This window comes from Dermacentor variabilis, chromosome 2, assembly GCF_050947875.1.
Source record: "Dermacentor variabilis isolate Ectoservices chromosome 2, ASM5094787v1, whole genome shotgun sequence".
Taxonomy (NCBI): Eukaryota; Metazoa; Arthropoda; class Arachnida; order Ixodida; family Ixodidae; genus Dermacentor; species Dermacentor variabilis.
The window spans coordinates 134,993,480-135,013,927 of NC_134569.1; the positions used below are offsets into that span (position 1 = coordinate 134,993,480).

Genomic DNA, 20,448 nt, shown 5'->3' on the forward strand with positions numbered 1-20,448 from the left:
CTCTCGGGCAGCTTTCTGCTGTGCGAGGCCAGTCACTTGATTTGAGAGCCTTGTTATATATGTATATATAAAAGAACGTCTTATTGGAGTGAGTTGTTTAAAATTTTTTTTTTGCGATTACTGCACGAGCAGTGCGACGTAGAAATGACACAGAGATAACGTAGCATCTAACTGGGGTCGTAAACTTATACGCCACAGTGCAACAGTCCAGATGTGTGAGTAAGGATACGAGAAATTCCGCCGTCGTGGAATCTTCAACGTGCATTTGAAACTGTGCGCATTGCTTAAAAAAAAAAGTTTTTAACTCTTGCTGTCTTGAAAAGGACGACTGCGAAAGGATTGTTCGACATAGCTCTCACACACGAGTTCGCCAGTAGGGCTGGTTTAGAAGACTGTGCTGTTTTAAATTAGTGACAATTGGACACGTCGTAACAACGCAGGAAGGTAATCTTCATTTTTGCTCGCTGATATTTGAATCGCCAAGCTATTTTAGGCGTTAAAGAAAGAATCCTAGCCGTAAATATTGTTTTCACACACTTGCTCGTACGTCTTTCTGCCGCCATGTCACCGAATAAATGATCTGTACTCAGCTTCCCTTCACTCTCATTGAAGCAGTAACTTAGCGCAATAAAAATCACAGAGACAAGAAAGGTGGACAAAAAACAAGCGCTACTTACACAGAAAAGGAATTGCCCAATGTACGAGAAATGTATTCCAAAAGAGTTGATTGTTGGGCTAGTTGGTGAACCAACTAGCCCAACGATCAACTCTGCCATTCACTCCAGCTCGCTGTAAGCTTTGTGCGCGTTGGTTTGGCGCGGAGTAACTTAGGCAGACGGTACGTGGCAAGGGGGGTCGAGCAAGCTTTCGTCTGCGCATCCTTTGTCCAAATCGGGGCGTGCACGTTCGTCATAACTATTGTCCACGGTGGTCTCCCGTTTCCCATTGTCAGCCATGGTTCCATTAAATTTTGCTCCTCTGCATGCCAGCCGAACGCGCGAGTAAAACACGCCGGTGCCGAGGGCAACATCCAAGCCTGAAGTACAGCGCGCTGCAAGACGCAGCTGCAAATGTCAGCTGCACTGCTGAATTGTGTAGAGAGGTGCCAGCTTATAGCGAGCACGACGTCGTCTGCTGCGGAGCCAGACGATTAGTGTACCAGTTTCTAGAGGAGAAAAGTCGGCCGGGGTTCCTCGATCATGTGTTTCCCTTCAAGAATGGGCCGCGTGCTGTATGTCTGAAATACATCCTATACTCTTGCGGCTCAATTTGGTTCGTGAGCTCTAGGTAAGAATTACGTTGTACTCATCTTCTTTTTTTTTCCCCACTCGAGGCATGATTGATAGAGCTGCGTTGAAATTTTCTTTTTTGTTTAAACCACAACATGTGGTTCGTTATTTTTCAGTGCGACAACGCTTTGTAATACGAGCTGATCCAGGAGCTCTCGATAGATTTCTTCATCTCTGTATGTGAACATTTTGTACTAATTCTGCTCCTAATGTCGTTCAGCAGTGTGACGTCATATGCAGTGGCCAACAGGGAACGATGCAGGAGTCGAGCACCTGTGCGCACTGTGACATGGAAGTCGTACATATCGCTGCATATAAGCGCACGATCCAACGTCATATGCGCCATGCTCTAGAGGTGCAAGGACCGATTTAAAAAAAAGCCTGAAAGATTAGGGAAGGAACTCTTTTTCTTTTGCTTTTTTCTTTCTTTTCAGGACTGAGAACGTGAGGGGAAAGACATATTAAAATTTTCACATACGGTAATACTTGCCTTCTCTGCGATGCAGCATACGATTTTAGAAGCGGCGACGACGGCAAGAAACCGGCAGCACTGTTTTCAAGTGTCTCTATTATATGCTTTCAGCATCGTTTTGAAAAAAGGGGAGCGTAACTTTCAAATGTAGCGGAGTACAGGGCACCCTCTTGAATACAGAACTGGCGTCCACAGGACTTCCCGAAGCGCGCATGGAACGGCCCGGGAGCCTCCGTGCCCCAAACTCATCAGTTTGTACAATAGAGTTTTTATGGTGATGATGACTGTCGACCTGGCGGCAAAGGCCTCCTTTGCGCTCAATCAGTGGTCGACTTGTGTATCGACACGAGGAGCCAATGGGAACCAGCTGGGCTGCTGCAGATAGATACCTTCGCCACACTGCACGCCTGTTGTGAACGAAAGTGGTCTTTTTTTTTGTAAAAGTACTGAAAGTTGGTAGCTGTTCATTATGACACTGCAGCGCGCGCAACAAAGGAGACGCAAATCAATTAAGTGTGTTAACTTTGCTTTGTGTTTCGTTTGTTGCGCGCGTTATGCAGTTTCATAATGAAGCTGGTCTCTGTTTGGAGATGTTCACAACAAGCTTCGCAACAGACTAGCAAGTAAACATTTTCGAAAACTCGTCTACATACGATCGAATTTGGGCGTGGAAGCAGCCGTGACCGATCCTAATAACGCCAGTGCGTCCAGCGAGAGTGGCTTTCTTTTTTTTGAAATTTATCAGATTAGCAGCAATTCTTAGAAGAGAACTGGTGTTCATGCCATTGTCTTCGCATTTTCTGCGCGATTGTCATATGTATATAGTAATAATCTTTTTTTTTTTGCTTGAATAATAAACAAGATTTTCTTTTCATTTGGAGTTCCAATTTTCCTCTAAGTGTCCTGAAAAACACAGAAAAACTCGTTTCCTTATTTTTTTAAAGCTCCCGCTCATAATTTTCGGAAACTTTGCATACCTGCGCGATGCACCCATCAGCGCGCAGCTGGCTTAAGCAGCTGTCCTGGTGACGTCGCTTTAACGTCGCTGAACAGCGCGATGACCCCGCCCACCTGCAATCACGTCCGCAATTGAAATGATATGCGTGTACAAGGAAGATGATCCACCAAGCGTGCTTAACCTTTCGGGGGAATGCGAATGACTAAAAGGACATTCCGCGACGAGTACCGGCCTAAAAGGCCAAGCTATATATGTACGCTTGCCGGCGTGCCTATGCATGCGCAGATGGTGCGGGGCAGGTGTAACCGTTAAAGCGCAGCGTGTGTACGGAGATCTCTTCCAGGCAGATGTTCGGCTCTGGCTGCCTCGCTTTGTATATGCCTAGCTATGCAGCTGCGGTATGGTGCATTCAACACTGATTGAGGCAAATTTATCTAATGCGAGAATGTGCTTTTTCTTTACTTTTTGCGCTGACCTAACGGCCCTCAAAATAAGAAAGAAAGAAGGCGTTTATCAATATTCTAGCATGTTGAAGTACTGTCAATTAACAAGTTCAAGATGATGTCTGTCAAAACATCTGTCACCGAGCCGAGTGAGCGCGCGTCTCGTGTACACGCACACGTCATTCCTCGCGAGGGAAGGCTAACGCAAGATGCACCTGCGCGAGCTATTGATCCGGCAAACGTATGTGTAGTTTGACTTTAAGGTGATGATGGTATTCTAGAACTGATGCAATGGTGGGATATCATTACAAAGAGCCGCTTAATTCACTATAGAGCTTAGCGGGTGAAGCTTCCATGGGCTACACTTACCACCCATCCCCTTACCCACTTGCCCAAATAGGCCTCAAGTGCTAAATATTCTCTCTCTCTCTGCCTTCAACGGAGCTTTCTTGCGAAATGAGTCACGTTGGACCGACATATACATTTAGATAAAGGGGTGGGGGCGGGGGGCATAAGCAGCAAGTCGTTCGGGTGGTCATTAATTAATCAGTCACTCAGTGTTCACATGGAAAATACTTTCACATATAGGTGTGTGTGTGCGTGCATGTGCGTGTACGTGCGCGTGTTTCTTTTTTTGTTTTCAGCTGTACGAAATATGGCGGATAGCACAATTCTGACCCTTTATCAAAATTACTCGATGAGGAGGCCATTACTTCTATGAAAAATCGAAATACTTAATTAATAATTAACATAGTTACACTAATAACTTCTTTAAAATTAATTACTTTACAGCACAAATTTCAATCTTTGAATTATAGCCGGTCAGTTCGCAACGCGTATCCACTTGGAACGAATTCTTGGGGCTACACCGGTTTCGAGAGCAATTTTCAAAGTGCCGGACGGAATGCATTGGCATTCCAGTTTTTTGCTTCAGTGCGTAAAACGTTTTCTTAAGTGGAACAACAGTGTATTTTGTGCCGCAAGTTTGGCGGTGCATATCTCGAAACCATGCTGTAATCAGAATTCGTCCTAAGTCGATAAGCCTTGCATAGTCACTGGCTACCATTTGTAGATTGAAATATTTGCTGTAAAGTGATTAATTAATTGAAAGTTTATTACTCGAATTATGTTAATTATTCAATTAAACATCTTGATTTCTCAATGAAGTAATGGCCGCCTCATCGAGTGATTTAGTTGGAGGGTTAGAAGTCTGCTATCCGCCACAGGCAACATGTAAAATTTTGGTGCAGCTAAAGAAAATAAAAATAAAATAAAGCATATATATATATATATATATATATATATATATATATATATATATATATATATGTATATATAATGCACACACACACACGTCTGATATATTTCTTTGTAAAAAGTAGGGGAAGGGGCTCCCGTCCTCGTCATAAACTATTCACATCATCGCGAACTGCGTATAAGTGTATTATAGTGCCCTTTGGTTTTTAATCTATATCTATGATCTGTCTTCTGTCACATATCTTTCTATACGGCGTAACGAAAGCTGCGTAATTTATTCATCACTACCGTAGTTTGCTACATAAAACATCAAAAAATTTACAGTGTTGCTCAGTATACAGGTGAGTTGTAGGCGCAAATGCTGTAGAACTGAAAAATGATCACCCTGTGTGTGTGTGTGGATGCTGAAGCGAGTTACGACGCAGCTAACGGCGTAACATGCTGCCTCTATGTCGAAATGACAACGATGATGGTGATGACAACGAAGGAGAAAATGTCTTGTAAAGGAGTGCATTTCACATGCTCTTCTTGCCGTAGCGGCTGTAGAAACCGTTTCTGCACAACAGCTGTGGTGGTACAGCAGATTTCAGGCTGTCCATATGATAAATAGCAGCTCAGCGGCAGGGTGTGACGTACATTCGTGAGCAAAACTATGAGGATGACGGGCTCACAAAAAAAAAAAACACGATTTTTTTCTAATTAAGATGCACAAAGTGAAAATGATGAGTGCACTGGAAGGTTCACAATTCCAAGCTTGGAGTGCAGTCCTCAATTTCAAGTTACCTTCATAAGTCGAAGGAAAAAAATCGCCTTTACTGTGAAATCCCGTGTCCATATACTTTTGCTCATAAGTGCACGTGTATGTTTAAGCAGGAGCACGCGCTCGCTGCTGGGAAGGTGGTGGTCACTACTGTCACTGCGATGTCGGAGGCTCTAAGTTCGAGCATGTGAAACAAGCCTTTTGGAATTGCAACGTGGCATTGTTCATAGGAGCATTTGATGTAAGGCATAATCACATGTCAAGCAGGCTTCAGCACCTAGAGCAATAAGAATCTCGAGTTTAAACTTTGCACAGGTATAGCCGAGCCTTTATACAAACCAACAGGTGTATCGATAAATGTCTCCATGAAGAAAATACTCAAGCGCATTATCAGACCAAGTGCGCTCGGTGGCGGTGGCTGAGGAGATAACATGAATGGCTCATGTCACGGGAACAAAGTTCCAGAGTATGCAGTACGTCATGATGGCACAACGTTCTTTTTGTGGGAAAGTGTGACAGCTTCACATGTTTTGATTATTGGTTCAGCAAAGTTGAATAGCTCTGCTAGTAGTAGTAGTAGTATAAACTTTATTTCGTCCGAGACGGAGTTTAGGGAGGAGGGGAGTGGGAGGGCCCGTCCTCTTCTTCCTCATGCGGTGGCCAGGCCTTGCGCTTTGGCGGCGACTTCGGCCATCTGGACAACCAGGAGTTGGAGATGCAGGTCTGAGCTTAGCAGTGCAGTCTCCCACTGCTCTAGGGTAGTGATGGGAAGGGGAAGCAATAAAGCTAGTGCGTTTTCTGGTCCTTATTAGGGGAGGTGCCCAGATGATGTGGTGAAGATCGGCCCTACCTGCGCATAATTTACAATCCGCTGTATATAGCCCGGTATAAAGGTGACTGTATGTCACTGGGTTTGGGAAAGTGTGCGTCTGTGAAAGGTGCAGGTAACTGATTCCTTTTATTAAAATTTTTGTGAGCAGCAGGGTAATGCCCCCTGGCCTGACGAATATCCTTATAGAATACCATCTGGTCCATGCCTGAGCTGCGGAGGGATTCGAACTGCTCATAGCAAAAGGCTGTCTTGCTCTGCTAGGATATGTTTTATGTGTGCAGTTCACACAGTGTAGGTGGGCAATAGAGAACAAAAAGAAAGGACAGGGAGGCTAACCACCCTCTCAAGCGAAAGTAATCAGTCACTTGGGTAATTAATATGACCCAGTCGATGTGTTCTATGTGCCAGTGATGATTCTTATGTGAATACTTCCACTGCACATGCACACATGTGCACACACAGACAGTGAAAGTGGGTACGTGAAATCAGTTCACCTCAGACTTATAGTGGTGGACAAAGATTTTGTCCCCTTGAAGACTATTTCTTTTCTAACTTACTTCTGGCGCTTTTCTTCTATTCATTTTCTGTCCTTTCTCTGACGTTGTCTTCGTATAATAATTCTCTGCTCATGTGCACTTACAAGTGCTGGACATAAAAATTTTGAGTTGGCAATGTTCACATGTTTTCCAATACTCTTAAGTTGCATTTCAGCAAGAGAGGTAGAGCGAATCTCGCGTCAAAATTGTCTCTAGCTAATGTATGCATATGTTCCTGTGCGGCATTTGGCAAAATTTATGCAGGAAGCTGCTTTGTTGCACTGCAGTCATGGAGCTACTTGTAATTAATAACTTCTTCAGCTGCTGCAATTGCGTGTGCCGTCACACACACACACATGCATGCATGCACACACACACACACACGTGCACACCTTTCCTATCTTAAGTCATGAAGTTGCCTTCAAAGTAGAAAACACGTTTGCTAAACCATTCCACTCTGTCAGATGGAGTGCAGGAGGGAGATGACTGTTTGTACTTTTGAAAATTATTGGAACCCCATGGAGAGTTGTTGGATACAACTGTTTTTACAGCTATTTGAAAGACAGATCTAATACTTTTTACACACACACGCATACTTAGGCAATAGTGCACGTGAACAAATGCATACTCACAACACATGCAGGAACATGGACACAATCCATTTACTAGTAACTGCATTTCTAAAAAGACTGCTGTCTGCTGCTTTGAAAATGCAGTGGCTGGCGAAGGACCATGTCCAGGAGGGCACTGGGCAGCACCAGCGGCACCTACCACGTCCAAGCCTCCGAGTCAGCCCGTGACGCCAAGAGTGTCAAGACCCTCCGTTGCATCGTCTTCTTCCTGGATGACAGCCAGCATACCTTCGATGTTGAGGTACCTACTGCCCTGCTCGTTAATCCACCGTTCAGCCACTTTTCCTGCTGCTAGGATTGCATGAAAAAAGTAGCACTCCTTTTATCACACTGGAGGGATTGCACATTTTCAACTTAGATTTGAAGGAGGGAGAGAAGCAGATTACGTATAACTTGCTGCTGCCTATAAAGCAGAACCTGTGAAGCCCTTGTTGGCTCTGCGGGCCCACTTTTTTATACTGATCTCATATATAAAAATAACTTTTATTATTATTATTATTATTATTATTATTATTATTATTATTATTATTATTATTATTATTATTATTATTATTATTGGCTCAGACACAATTTATAAACGGCTATCAAAGCATACAAAGTTACACAAAATTGTGTTATGCAACAAGTTGTGAGCTAGAGTTTGCTGAACAAAAACTAGAATACATTATCAGGTTTCCTGTTGGTGGCACTTGGTGATGTGCGTGATGAGGTATCAGGCTGCACCAGTGAAACGTATGGATGTTCTTAGGGCACCCAATCTTGGTGATGTGGTAACAGTGAATATAAGCTTGTTTGTTTGGTTGCTTCCATGACCGATACAGGTAAAGTTTCAAATCTAGGAGAACTTACAAATGATGTGGAGTTTATGTCATAAAGTATAGGTGTATTGCTCCTTATGTAATATGCCTAAACTGTGTGTTCAAGGTATTAACATGAATGGCAAGAAAGCTACAAACAATTATTTTTTTTACTGCAGCATTATTAGCAGTACATCATATGAAACTGTATAGAGATGAAAAATCTTGTCAGTTTACAAGAATTAACGCTTAGCATGAGTGGCATAAGGTTAATGTTCTTGTTCAATCATATCCCCTAAATCAGTGAAGCAAATATGTGTAGCTACAGGCCCTTTTTAAGCATGCTCATGCAGAAAGAAATTCTGTGGTTGCGGCATTTAGGGACGCTAGGTAAGTACAGAAACATTTGAAACAAACTTTAAAATTTTTATAAGAAATTTCTCTTTAAGAAAGTTGGGAAAATATTTGAAGCCCTCAAACGTTGCATTGCTCAACATTATCAGAAGAAAATTATTTCCTATGTATCATCAATGCATTTGAGTGAGTGGAGAATGGCTATCCACTTTCCATCTGCATTGCAAACTTTGAAATGTACTACTGTGTTACGAATCAAGGATCTCATGAACTTCTTTGCCAACTCATGGGCAGAATGACCATGCATGGCAAGAGCAAGACTGGGACTCACTTGTTGCCTTGGTTTCTTCCATTAGAAAATGCTAGGCTCAAGCTGCTGAGGGTAAACATGTGGCTGTTCACTATTTTGTTTTTGCTCTCCTATAATTTAAGTGGGTGTCTTATGCTGTTGTTAGGCTGCTCATGCATAATAACGTTCGCTCAATATTGGGATTTAGTAAATTTGATAGCACCTCTTCATTTCTAATATCAAATGAAATGCCTTGATAGTCAATTTTTTTTATTTAAGTGGTAGTGTATTGTTATGCTAGGGTAGAGTGAAGCAAAAAATTTTTGGTCTTGTGGAAGCCCAACATCATAGGCTGAAGTCATTACGTGGACGTCCTCTTGCCATTGGGCTATCACATCTTCAGTGATCCATGTCCCAGATGTGTAAGAGGACAGCTACATGTTAGAGGACACCTGGCTTGTGGTCCAGACCACTAATTAGGCAATTATACATATTTGCCTATTGCACTGAAATTGAAAACTGGGCAGCTATCTTACTACTGTTAGTAAGCTAACATTTGAACTCATACCTCACCTCTGCAGCGGTTTACATTTGTATAACATAGATTAGTGCTCCTTTTCATATTTTCGCCCTCTGTACATAATAGGCATTTTCAGTTGTGCTCTTTTGTTCATTAGTACAACTTGTAAGCTTCTTGTTGTAAAGTAATGTTTCAATAAGTTTTATGGACTGAAGCTCTTAAACATTCTTTGCTTTAAATGCCAGTGCTATTTTTCTGGGCTTTATGCAGGTGACTAGGCTTAATAATTGTGTATAACAAAGTTTTAGATGCTATGGTAAAACAGGAGCATTTAACTCGTCTGCAATCCCACGTGCCATTCGGCTCTGGAACAGCCTCCCCAACAACATAGTTGCGGAAACTGACCGTGATAAATTCAAGCACTCACTGAACTCGCTTAACCCTTGTTAACCATTCATATAACACTCACTGTTCTGTGTTATTTTTTCTACCTTTTTCTTTCACTGTTATATGTTTGTTACAAACTTATGTAGTTCCTTTTTATTGTACTCATATGCAGCTTTATGCAGCTAATATGTTTCTTTGACTTTAGGCTGTGCACTTGGCTGCTGTTTTCTTTTATTATTGTTGTTACTAGATTGTGTGTACTTGATTGTATGCCCCCCCTTACTCAATCCCCATGTAGGGGCCTTGTAAGATATATTACAAATAAATAAATAAATAAATAAATATAGGGCAAACTTAGGCAAAAGAAAAGTGTCATGGCAGGACCTGGTAATTTGGCCCTCATGAAATTTTAAATAGAAGCTATTCCTTTTTTAATGGGGCATCCTACCTCCCAAAAATTGTCAGCTTATATTGCTGATGATGCACCATGCAGTTAAAGAGTGAAATTGACAATGCTTTATTCTGGACACTACAAAAATTCTGGTAATGAAAGTGATATTAACGAGAACATTTCACTAGCCCTTTCAGGCATCAGTGTAATTTAATATATATAATCCTCCCCTCTGGCTTTCAAGTTTCAAAATTTGTTTCACTTATTTTGCTCTCACGGTGTATGTATGATCAGGCTGGTTCTTTTTGCTTTTTTATATTGCAAAACTTTCAGCGCGCCAGCTGATTAATTGTGGACCTAAAGCCACAATTTGTCTCACCATCCACTTTGATTTTCCTTTTAGTTATTATTTCTACATTTTGAATAAACATAGCACCCTTTGCTTTCTCTGGGTTCGTTGTCTGTTTCCTTCAAATGGTTGTAACAAAAATATTGAGTCTTGGGTTCCCTTATTTTTCTTCCCACAATTTAAAGTAGTTTATATAAGTTTTATAATGTGCACTTTAGAAAACAGTGGGACTTTGAAAGCTTTGGAAAGCAATTGCAGCTTATGCATTGAAGCGTCTTTGTGTTTAATTGTTCATATCATGCACATTACTTCTAAACTAACATTTTCAGGGGACGATTTTGGTTTTGCATTTGGTATTCAATACTTCTACACTGTGGCCACCATTGAAATGGAGCATACGTTGGCCTATGCAACAAACAACCTTTCTTTTTCTTAAGAGAAGAAATGTGATGGTTACAAGAAGCAGTGAAGAAACTTTAAGTAATGTCGGAGTGCTAAAAGGGTGGATAAATGTTTGACTATTTAGATCAGTATATGTTTAATACCGGTGAATCAGGAGGCTGCTATTTGCTCAACTGTGGTAAATACCTCCATATAATTATGAATGTCTCACTGGGGGTAGGTCTTTGTTGAATAAACAGTTCCAGAATCCAGAAGTTGCCTACGTGTGAACTTCCTTTAGATTTTTTCGTTAACAGTATATTTATCTATAGTTACATAATATTACCAAAAATTAAGCTGCATGCCTATGTCTTGTGGTATTTCTAAAGCGTTGCGGTGGCTCGGTGACTGTGGAATTTTGTTGCCCAGCGACGAGTTTGCGAGTTTGATGCCTGGCTGCATCTGCTGAATTCAGATGGGGGCAAGACACAAAAAACACTTGTGTAGTTATAATCAATGCAAAGAAGGGCGGAAACTGAAAAGCTTGGCTTTTTTTGTCAGCCACAACCATACGAAGCCAGCAGATAACGAAGCAAAGGAAAGCACAGGAGAAATTATTCGTTGTATCAGTTGAAATGTAGAAATGATGAGGTAATAGAAAATGATAATGGATGAGAAAAAAAAAACAACTTGCTGCCACTGTGCAGAGGGTGTAGCACCCAAAAGCACATCCAGGGTAGCCTTCACAAGGGGGCCCTCATTCCAGCACGCAGATAACGAGGGAGGAGTTGGGGGTTGGAGGTCTCGCTGCATGCCCAATGCTGTCAGTAGGATTTGTCTTGGGAAGAGTCTGGACCCCCAGGGCCCAGACTCCTTCTGGATCTGCCAGTGGTAGGACGTCAGTCATAGAATTGTCGTAGCGTGCTTGCCTTGGCTGCGAGAGGTCATGGGTTCAATTCTTGCTGCCACTGGACACCCATCAGCTCACCGGCTTACTGAATGAGGAGGATGTGGGTTTAGTTCCCATTGGCAGCAGGTTGTCTCTTCGTCTGCTTTCATTTACATTTACCTCAACATTTCTACATTTCGAAAACGAGAAAAATTTTCATGTCCTTTCCTTGGCTTCATTATCTGTTGGTTTCACATTGTGTGCTTATAGATGTGAGTGTATAGTAAGGAACTGCAGGTAATAAAAATTAATCCAGAGTCCCGCAGTGTTGAGTCTCTCATAGCCCATACATTGCTTTGGGATGTTAGACCCCATGGGATGTTGCTGTGGCAGGAAATTGACCATCTTGTGTATGCTCTTGATAACATTGCAGAAACGATCCAAAGGCCAAGTTTTATTTGACCTCGTCTTCCGACACTCCGAGCTGGTGGAAAAGGATTACTTTGGGCTGCAATTTTCAGAAAAGGCATCAGCCATTGATGGCATGGTATGTATTAAATATGGCTTTGCATGTATGGCATTTTCCATTTGCATGTTGTTGCCACTTTAGTGGATTTTATGCCATGTTTTGCAGTTTTTAGGATTGTCTGGTGACAAAATATTGCATTTAGGTGGCAGCCTGTTTTTCAGCAGACTATGGACAATGACTTTCTTTCTCAGCTTCTAACACATTTCTGATATTATCTTATCTGAATATCTGAAAGAAAACAAATTCAACACTGATTTGCAGTGTCTCTAACGTGTGCATGCATGCGTGCATGTGTTGCAGGGATTATGCCAGGCCCAAAAGGTTGCATTTCATTATTTGCTACATGCATGCAATGCCGTTCACAACTTAATTTCAGGGCAACAGAGGACCTTTTAAGTGATAAACTTCCTGGCTGATCCACATCTTTGATGAAGAACTGGTACCTCTCTGTAGCATTCGGAGATGTCTTACAGCAGAATTATTCCGAAGAGTACTCATTTGCATTCATATTTTCCCTTTGACACTCCCATCAAGTGTAATCTCTTTTGTCACATCTTTCATTTGAACAAAGACAATAATTTGACAATATTGAATTGTGAATTCTCTAATCAAATACAAATAAAATAGCACAGACTATTTGATTTGTATTATAAAAATTCGAATATTGGCACACCTTTCATTTTTCGTGCTTTTTGTGAAACTGCCTGGTGCATCCAAGCTACAGTGATAGTGAAATCCATGTAGACAGTGTGGCTGTGATTATTTTCTGAGGATTTTGTATTGTTTGATTAGGAATAACTTGCAAGGAACTTGAATCACTTGGTTTTGATAATACGGTATGCACATACTTGTTTATCTCATCATCTTCTTGTTTTACATGTTTAGCCTCAAGTGCATTTTTGAAGCAAATGACAGGAAGTCCTGTATGCCTGTTTGAGTGCATTTGGGTATACCATTTACTCCAGCTTTTCAGGAGGGTTTAGCTTGCATTATCCTTAAAATGGCTGAATCAGTATGTTTTTTTTCAGTCAGTGGTTCAGTTGTGTTGTCCAACTTGTGCCTTGCATGCACCGTAAGTTCCAGCTCTGCAATGTTTCCAGCTCCAGTTCTGGAAGTTCAGGCACTAGGCTTGTGACAAGATTAAAAAAAAAAAAGTAATAACAACAGACACATTTCTGTCTACAGCAGGTGTTTTTTTTTTCTTTATGAAGCCTTAATAACTGAAATAACATTATAAAAGTTTACATTAGCATACTAATTCATGACCTTGTTATTTCTGTACTAAAAGGTTCCTTAATTAATATTGTTTGTTTTCACCTGCCATTTCTTGCTGTAAGTTCTTTGTAGTGTCGAGTAACATTGCTTGTTTATTCAGAAATACATTAACTTACAGCTTTAAAATAAAGCCAGCAGACACTTTGTAGATGAGAAAAATAAAACAAGATTTGAGATATGCAGCTACACTTCAACCATACCTACTCCACTAACCATCATCAACCCAAGAAGCTGTGTTGGCTTCAACAAATCTTTTTTTAATCAGCAGATCTGAGGGGAAGCTTATAGACAATGTGCATGTAAAGTCTCAGGTTTTGTCTTTTCCTTCTTAGTTTCAATTCCTCGCCAACATTCTCCATGTATGGTATACAAATGGTTGTTTGTGTGGTTAACTTCCCTGCCTTTACTAGTTTCCTCTCTCTCTCTCTCTCTCTCTCTCTTGAAAGTTGATTTTAATAATCGTGACATGCCATAATTGAATGTGTGACAGATGTTGCTTGGATGCTGTTTACAAGCTTGTGTTGGTTACTTGAACTCCTCATATTTTAAATATATTTTGTGACACCATCCTTGGAATTGTCCATGTTATGCAATAGCTTGGATGGCTATCTAATTTTTTCTTTGTCTCCTTAACTGCATTTCAGAGGTGGCTTGATCCTGTAAAAAGTATCAAAAAACAGATGAAAGGTAAGTTCCGTTCAAATCCAGCTTTCTTTTTGTTTTTCTCATTGCCTAATTAGTCATTAATTTTTCCTTGAAGAAAGAGTGGCAACACCTTGTTTGACAAATGCCAGTAATTACTGCAGTGAGTGAAGTTCTTGCTTCTTGCTTTCCACCATTTTCAGTTGGACCTCCGTACCTGCTTTACTTTCGCGTAAAGTTCTACGTTTCTGACCCTAGCAAACTTCAGGAAGAGTGGACGAGGCAAGGATCATCTCTCCTCTTACTCAAAACAAGCACTGATATGCCCATGTGTTAGGAGAAATGACGGTTCGCCTGTGCAAAGCTTTCGAAATCTAATAACATTTTTCGTTTCCTCGTTGTCAGGTACTACTTTTTTCTTCAACTCAAAAAGGACATCCTAGAAGGGAGGTTGGTTATCCCACCAGCCACGGCAGCTCTTCTTGCCAGCTACGCTGTTCAATGTGAGTGTTGCTGTGCCCTTTCCTTCCGGGATATTTATCTCAGATGTAAGAGCGTTAGAGTGTAGTGGAGGCATGATGGTGCTGAGAGCTACCTGAAAACTGCAAGAGATATGGGGAAGCAGCAGCACTGATAATATATTGTGATACCATTGTCAAAAACAATGTGCTTAAAGCACTGTTGTCTTGTAAGAGCCTTCTTTTCAAGAAGAAAAGGTACAACAAATGCCGTCGTAATGATTATCTTACTGATGACATGCGCCATCAAATAAGCAAGATATAGTTGGTTAGTCCAGTAAGAGTTATGCCCGCTCAATTTAAACATGACATAAACCATCAGCACTGCTGTGTCTTTATTAATTCCCTAACATGCCACTATGGATAAGCAATACTGCGCATCAAACTTTGCTATAGGTCTCTATTGTACAGTGCGCCCCAGCTATCATGCACCAAGTTTTAAAAGAACATGGATTATTCCACACAAGCAAAATGAACCGCATAATGTTTAGAGCTTTGTTTAGAAACTGCCAGTAATATATTAGTCAGTGACCTTCAATTAGTAAACAACAATTACCGTATAGACACGTAAAGGCCACACCTGTGTAAAGGCTGCATCCCCTATTTGGCAGCCCAAAATTTGGAAAAAAAATCTTCCAACAGAGAAGCAATCGCATTTGATGCCCTGATGCCCCGTGCACTGCGTACTTTGGCATGCCGCTACCAGATGGCCAGAGCTGCGCACTGACATCTGGTGCAATGAGCCCAGGTTGTGCAGAAGCCGCCAGCTGTGCCAGCACCATTTTGACCAAAAGGTTCGGTCTTGTGTAAAGGCAAAATTCTGGGAAAAGAAAGTGCCGCCCATACACGAGTCTATAAGGCACCTAACATTTTAGCTGTTGCTCTAATTGTCAAGTTGTCAATTCGGAGGTTGTAGGAAATTCTAACAGACATAAAAGTGAAAGGTTTCCAGCAAGGTAAACATTGTGTCTACTTCTTTTTTCCGGCAAATAAAGGAAGTCCACGAAATATGAAAAATACCATGTGACTGTGCACCCGTGCACACGGAATAGCAATGCCATCAAACAGTCTCAGTGGGAAAGCAATGTAGCAGTGTCTGAGCAAGTAACCATAGGAGCCCTCTGTTATTGCTCAGAGTTCCAATTGCTCAAACCTGGCCGCACATTGTAAATTTTGCCGTCTTGCATAAAACGGAAGTTGTGTTTAGATATAACAACTGGTCAACCTCAAATGTAGTAGGAATGTAACACGTTTATCGAGATTTCACCTTGTATGTCACCTACGCTTTAATTAAGCATGTCAAAGAAGCGCAGCATATGTGCGGCATGCGTTACTGATGAGTTAAATTATGTCTTATCTTACACATGCCATACAACATTCTTTGTGTTTATTACAGCGAAGCTGTTAACCTCTTGGTGGTCGTCATTTCTCGTGTCTGCATCCATTAGCAAAAATGTGGGCCTGTCCCGGCAGCAGTGCAGGCCAGGAGCAGTGGCTCATACCCTCTGTTAAGGCACAGGCTTCAAGCACTCAACAGAGTGACGCAAGCAGTGCATACATTCTTTGGAATCGCACATACAACATACAGGACAGCATACTTTTCAATAAAGAACAAGCCCAAAATGAGCATTTCAGCCACATAATTGGTGGTAAGGCACTCTTGATAACAATGCGAAGCCTGTAGCACTCCCTGCATCCCAGTAAAGATTACTGTTATACAAGTTGCGATGGCAGCTTACGACACAGGGAGTGACATCCCTAGCCTTTTTTGCATAAAAGAACCAGCTTAGCAACTGATTTCAACATTGTTGCAGCACCGCTATGGGTGGTCGCATGCTGTCAAAATTACAATTAGTCCAATTACTACCATTACTCTAATTTACGACCATTGCTCTATAGCAATAAAGCCTTGCATACCGCCCTCAGCAGTTGTAATGGTCATTTTCAACAGTTTCGCTGGACATCCACTTTTGCAGGGAAGGGATGGTGGGTTAATTGTTTTGCTTCTTGCTGCAATAAATCCTTTAAGTGCAATCACAGTGTTTGTTTTGCCTGCTGCTTTCCCTGTCCCTCATTTGATTCGCATTGTTCCTTCCTGAACGTATTCAACTACAAGCCTGCCCTGCATGTGGTTTCGATTCTATCATATCGAAAATGGGGGCTTTGGGCAGTGGTCCCAGGTTACGACAGTAAACTCCAGAATTTTTACTAGTGCTGACTCACACTGGACAAGTTTTAGGTGTTTTGATGTTACCACACCTGTTTCGAGTCAATGTTTATTTGACAAGTATGGCAAAAAGCATTGTTGTGATTATCTGTTGCACCAAACAATGTGTACAGCTCAAGACTATCGTGTGACTGCAATATGTAAATCTCACGAGAGTCCTCAGTATATAGCACACAAATTGTGTAACGAAAGAACAGGGTATTCCCCATTGCATGGGCACCTGGGTTCTTCATTTTTCTTGTCAGGCATCTGACAGGAATCGACATGCCTTAAAGATGCCCTGAATGACTTTTTACCAAAGTGGGGAAAAACATTTGAAGTGAAAATCTGCTGTTTCAGGAATACTCTGCCGCAAAAAGTACCTGAATGCGTTCAGCAGAAGCAGAGTTATTGACAATCAAACACGGTCTCTGTGGTGCTTCTACTTCTTTAGTGCCTTGTACTGCAAAGGTTACGGCAGAGTGGGGCATGCCCACAGTGCTCCGCCTTCTAAATGTCACTGTGGCACGCAGTTCAAATTTCATTTTGGGTGTTAATCTAGATGCCGCAACTTCCGATTTTAGTGCTTGCGACATGCTAAACGTAAGCCAAATGTAGTTTTCCTCAGTGAGCTGCAGTGCGCTTAGCCAGCAGACTTGTGGTGGCACCCTGCGGCAGCCATGGTATCTACGCTACGTCGCAGACTGCAACTACCAATAGCAGCTGTCACATGTCGGAATCCACTTTATTATGAAATAAAGTGTCCAGAAGGGAATGAGGAGCAGGCTTCTGTTGAAAAGGGAGTGTTTGAGAGAGATGACTTCAGGCTCCGCTTGCGAGCTCCGCACACCGCGTGCGACAGAAAAACTTCGCTGAGACATTCACAGCAGCGTATGCTACCCGCGGACTTTGTTATTTCACCAAGCCCCACAGGTGGTTCAGGGCCCCTTTAAAAGTGTATTGTACAGGTAGCATTACTGAAGCTAATGATAATGAGCTTGGAGAGGTCACTGGCAGTGTTACTTTTGTTCCTATGCACACACATATAGTCAAATCCCTTTATAATGAAGTGCTTGGGACCTCTGAAGCCATTCATTATACAAGTAACTTGTAAAGGTTGTGCACAGTACCGCTTGCAGTGGAACTAGGGCAGAATTATTTCTTCATTATGCAGGTCATTTTGTTGTACAGGCTTTCGTTGTAGATGTGCTCTACTGTACATACACACACACATGCACACATAAAACCCTGTAGTGTCTAAAATACATTTTGCTCATCACACAGCTGAACTGGGAGACTACAATCCTGATGATCACAAGCATGGCTACCTGGCTGACATGAGATTAGTGCCTCATCAAACGGAAGAGCTGGAGGAAAAGATTGCTGAGCTGCACAAGCTGCACAAGTACGTATGATAGCCAACATCATTGTCTTCACCTACAAAAGCTATCAGCAACGTCACACAAGTTTTAAACAGCAATGGTGTTTAATTGTCGTAGCAAAATTGAAGCCAGTCAGTTCTAAAGGCATGTGTACTCAGTATGAATCTTGAGACTAACAGCTGTTTTGTGCTATTCACCTGAAAACCATCAGCAATATACACTGGCATTCCAGGTAGTTTTTTAACAGAGGCTTTGCGGGAAAAGGATATGTGAAATGTTAATGGCATCTTGCTACATGGTTGGGGATGAACATCTCAATAGTGGTGCATGTCTGAACCTACTAAACGCACCTGCTTTGAGCACTGCCAAGCTTCAGTTCTTCATTTGCAACATGTGTCATTTAATAATGTTTCATGAGCTAATGAGTTAACGTAGTTTAATTAAACAGTTTCTGTTTGTCGTAAGCGCACATTTTCAGTCTGTCACTGCAAATGTTCAGTCGACAAAAATTGTCATTCATGTCTACTTGACTGTCTTTGTTAAGAATTACTCAAAATTTACGCTGCAGCACCTGCTATAGGCTACTGGTGGCACCACCTGCTGGAACGTTTTATAGAAGACCCACAGCCCTGGCTGTATTCTTTCCTCTGCTGATTGCCTTTAGCAGGAAAGCAGTAAAATGATGAGACATGACAAAACTACAAACAACAGCTGCAGTAGACACCTGCTTTTTGAACAAAAAGCTTGTCAGTGAAATTGATGAATGTGGCCTCCATGTAAAAAGTTAGACGTTCAATAACTAAGATTATTTGTTGCCTCAGTTTGATGTTCGTGCCGAAATCAGCCAGCGTGTCATCACATTTCAGAATGCCTTTGGAATTATTGTCACCAGCTTTTTTAAAATATTGAACTTTACATTTTTGTGTACTCCATGTTTGTCAACATGGGTGAAAAGTTTTCTATTAAAAAAATGTGGTGCATGCCAGTGCTGTTCTCAAATAACCTCGTGCCCGTTACTGCTGTGTTTTACAGCTCAACTCATGAACTAACTAGTCCAAATGTCTACTCTTCGACTGCTTTCCATTTCTATCACAGGAAAATAATAATAATAATATTTGGGGTTTTACGTGCCAAAACCACTTTCTGATTATGAGGCACGCCGTAGTGGAGGACTCCGGAAATTTTGACCACCTGGGGTTCTTTAACGTGCACCTAAATCTAAGCACACGGGTGTTTTCGCATTTCGCCCCCATCGAAATGCGGCCGCCGTGGCCGGGATTCGATCCCGCGACCTCGTGCTCAGCAGCCCAACACCATAGCCACTGAGCAACCACGGCGGGTCAGGAAAATAAGACAAAGCACCATGTGGTGTAAATCTAACTCATTAGTGTTATTATCAGTATTATTGACAGTATGAATATTATCACTGACAGCATTGGTGATGATCATGACGATGAGCAGTGAGTCCATCATTGGCTTTTGCTTTGTGTCTGTTACCTGATTTTGCCATTCACATCTGGTGGGGTGCTTGGTAAATGGTAATCCTGCTTAATCCTGAGGCGGCGTTGTTGCAGGAGTGGAAAAGTGCGACCTTATATATAAAACAGGCAGTGGTTAAGTTTACTTGCGCATGTTGCACAAGCCATGTTTTAGAGCGCCGCTCTTAGTCACCCGTTCCTGGGTTGGGCGTCAGCTTTCTTGGCGTAACTGCACAAATGCGCTCGTGCCACTGCTCACGTGTTCACCATCGTCTTCTTCCACAGCCGGCTCCAAAGCCGCTCATCATACTGCATTCCCATACTGTCCCTCCCTCTGTGAAGGCGATGGTGGCACTAGCCCACTGCCAGTCGGTGTGGTGATTTCGGTCTCGAATACTTTGCCTCAATATATTGCGAAATGAGAACACGTATTCAGCTGCATTCAAATTTCACATTAAGGAGTATCGTAATCTTAAGACTTCCTTTTTTTGCATTTGAGCTATATTTCACAGTTGCTGGCGTCAGTCCGAGCATTAATTGTGCTTAAAGTCATTCATATTACAAAAAAAATATTAATCTTGTCATGTTTAAAAACAGAAATGATAAGGAAGGCTCTTCGGTGTATTTTGTAGGTCCGGCCAGAGAAACAAGAAACTAGCCTTCTCTGAATTTAGGATCTCCTCTTTCTTGGAACTGTAAGACCCTAATCACATTTCATCTTTTTAAATTGCTGTTTCTCACACTTCAGAGGCCAGAATTCAGCAGACGCAGAGTTCAACTTTCTTGAGCACGCAAAGAGGTTGGACATGTACGGTGTGGATTTGCACAAGGCAAGGGTAAGGGTAAGGAACGTTTGCATGTTTGTATTGCATGTTCTGTAGG

At 41.8% G+C, this 20,448-nt stretch overlaps 1 protein-coding gene across 7 annotated transcripts in view; it reads left to right on the plus strand.

Annotated features, from left to right (window-relative positions):
* Nucleotides 1-20,448, plus strand: part of Ptpmeg (protein tyrosine phosphatase Meg) — a 323,767-nt gene that overhangs the window by 168,377 nt on the left and 134,942 nt on the right. For 6 of the 7 annotated variants that reach the window (XM_075682040.1, XM_075682038.1, XM_075682041.1 and 3 more), the window contains 7 exons: nucleotides 7,264-7,420; nucleotides 11,970-12,083; nucleotides 13,985-14,027; nucleotides 14,186-14,264; nucleotides 14,388-14,485; nucleotides 17,991-18,111; nucleotides 20,315-20,408. In XM_075682040.1, coding sequence (XP_075538155.1) covers nucleotides 7,280-7,420; nucleotides 11,970-12,083; nucleotides 13,985-14,027; nucleotides 14,186-14,264; nucleotides 14,388-14,485; nucleotides 17,991-18,111; nucleotides 20,315-20,408 — 690 coding nt within the window. In that variant the 5' untranslated portion in view covers nucleotides 7,264-7,279. The remainder of the gene's footprint in view (nucleotides 1-7,263; nucleotides 7,421-11,969; nucleotides 12,084-13,984; nucleotides 14,028-14,185; nucleotides 14,265-14,387; nucleotides 14,486-17,990; nucleotides 18,112-20,314; nucleotides 20,409-20,448) is intronic. The other variant, XM_075682037.1, reaches the window with a different exon arrangement.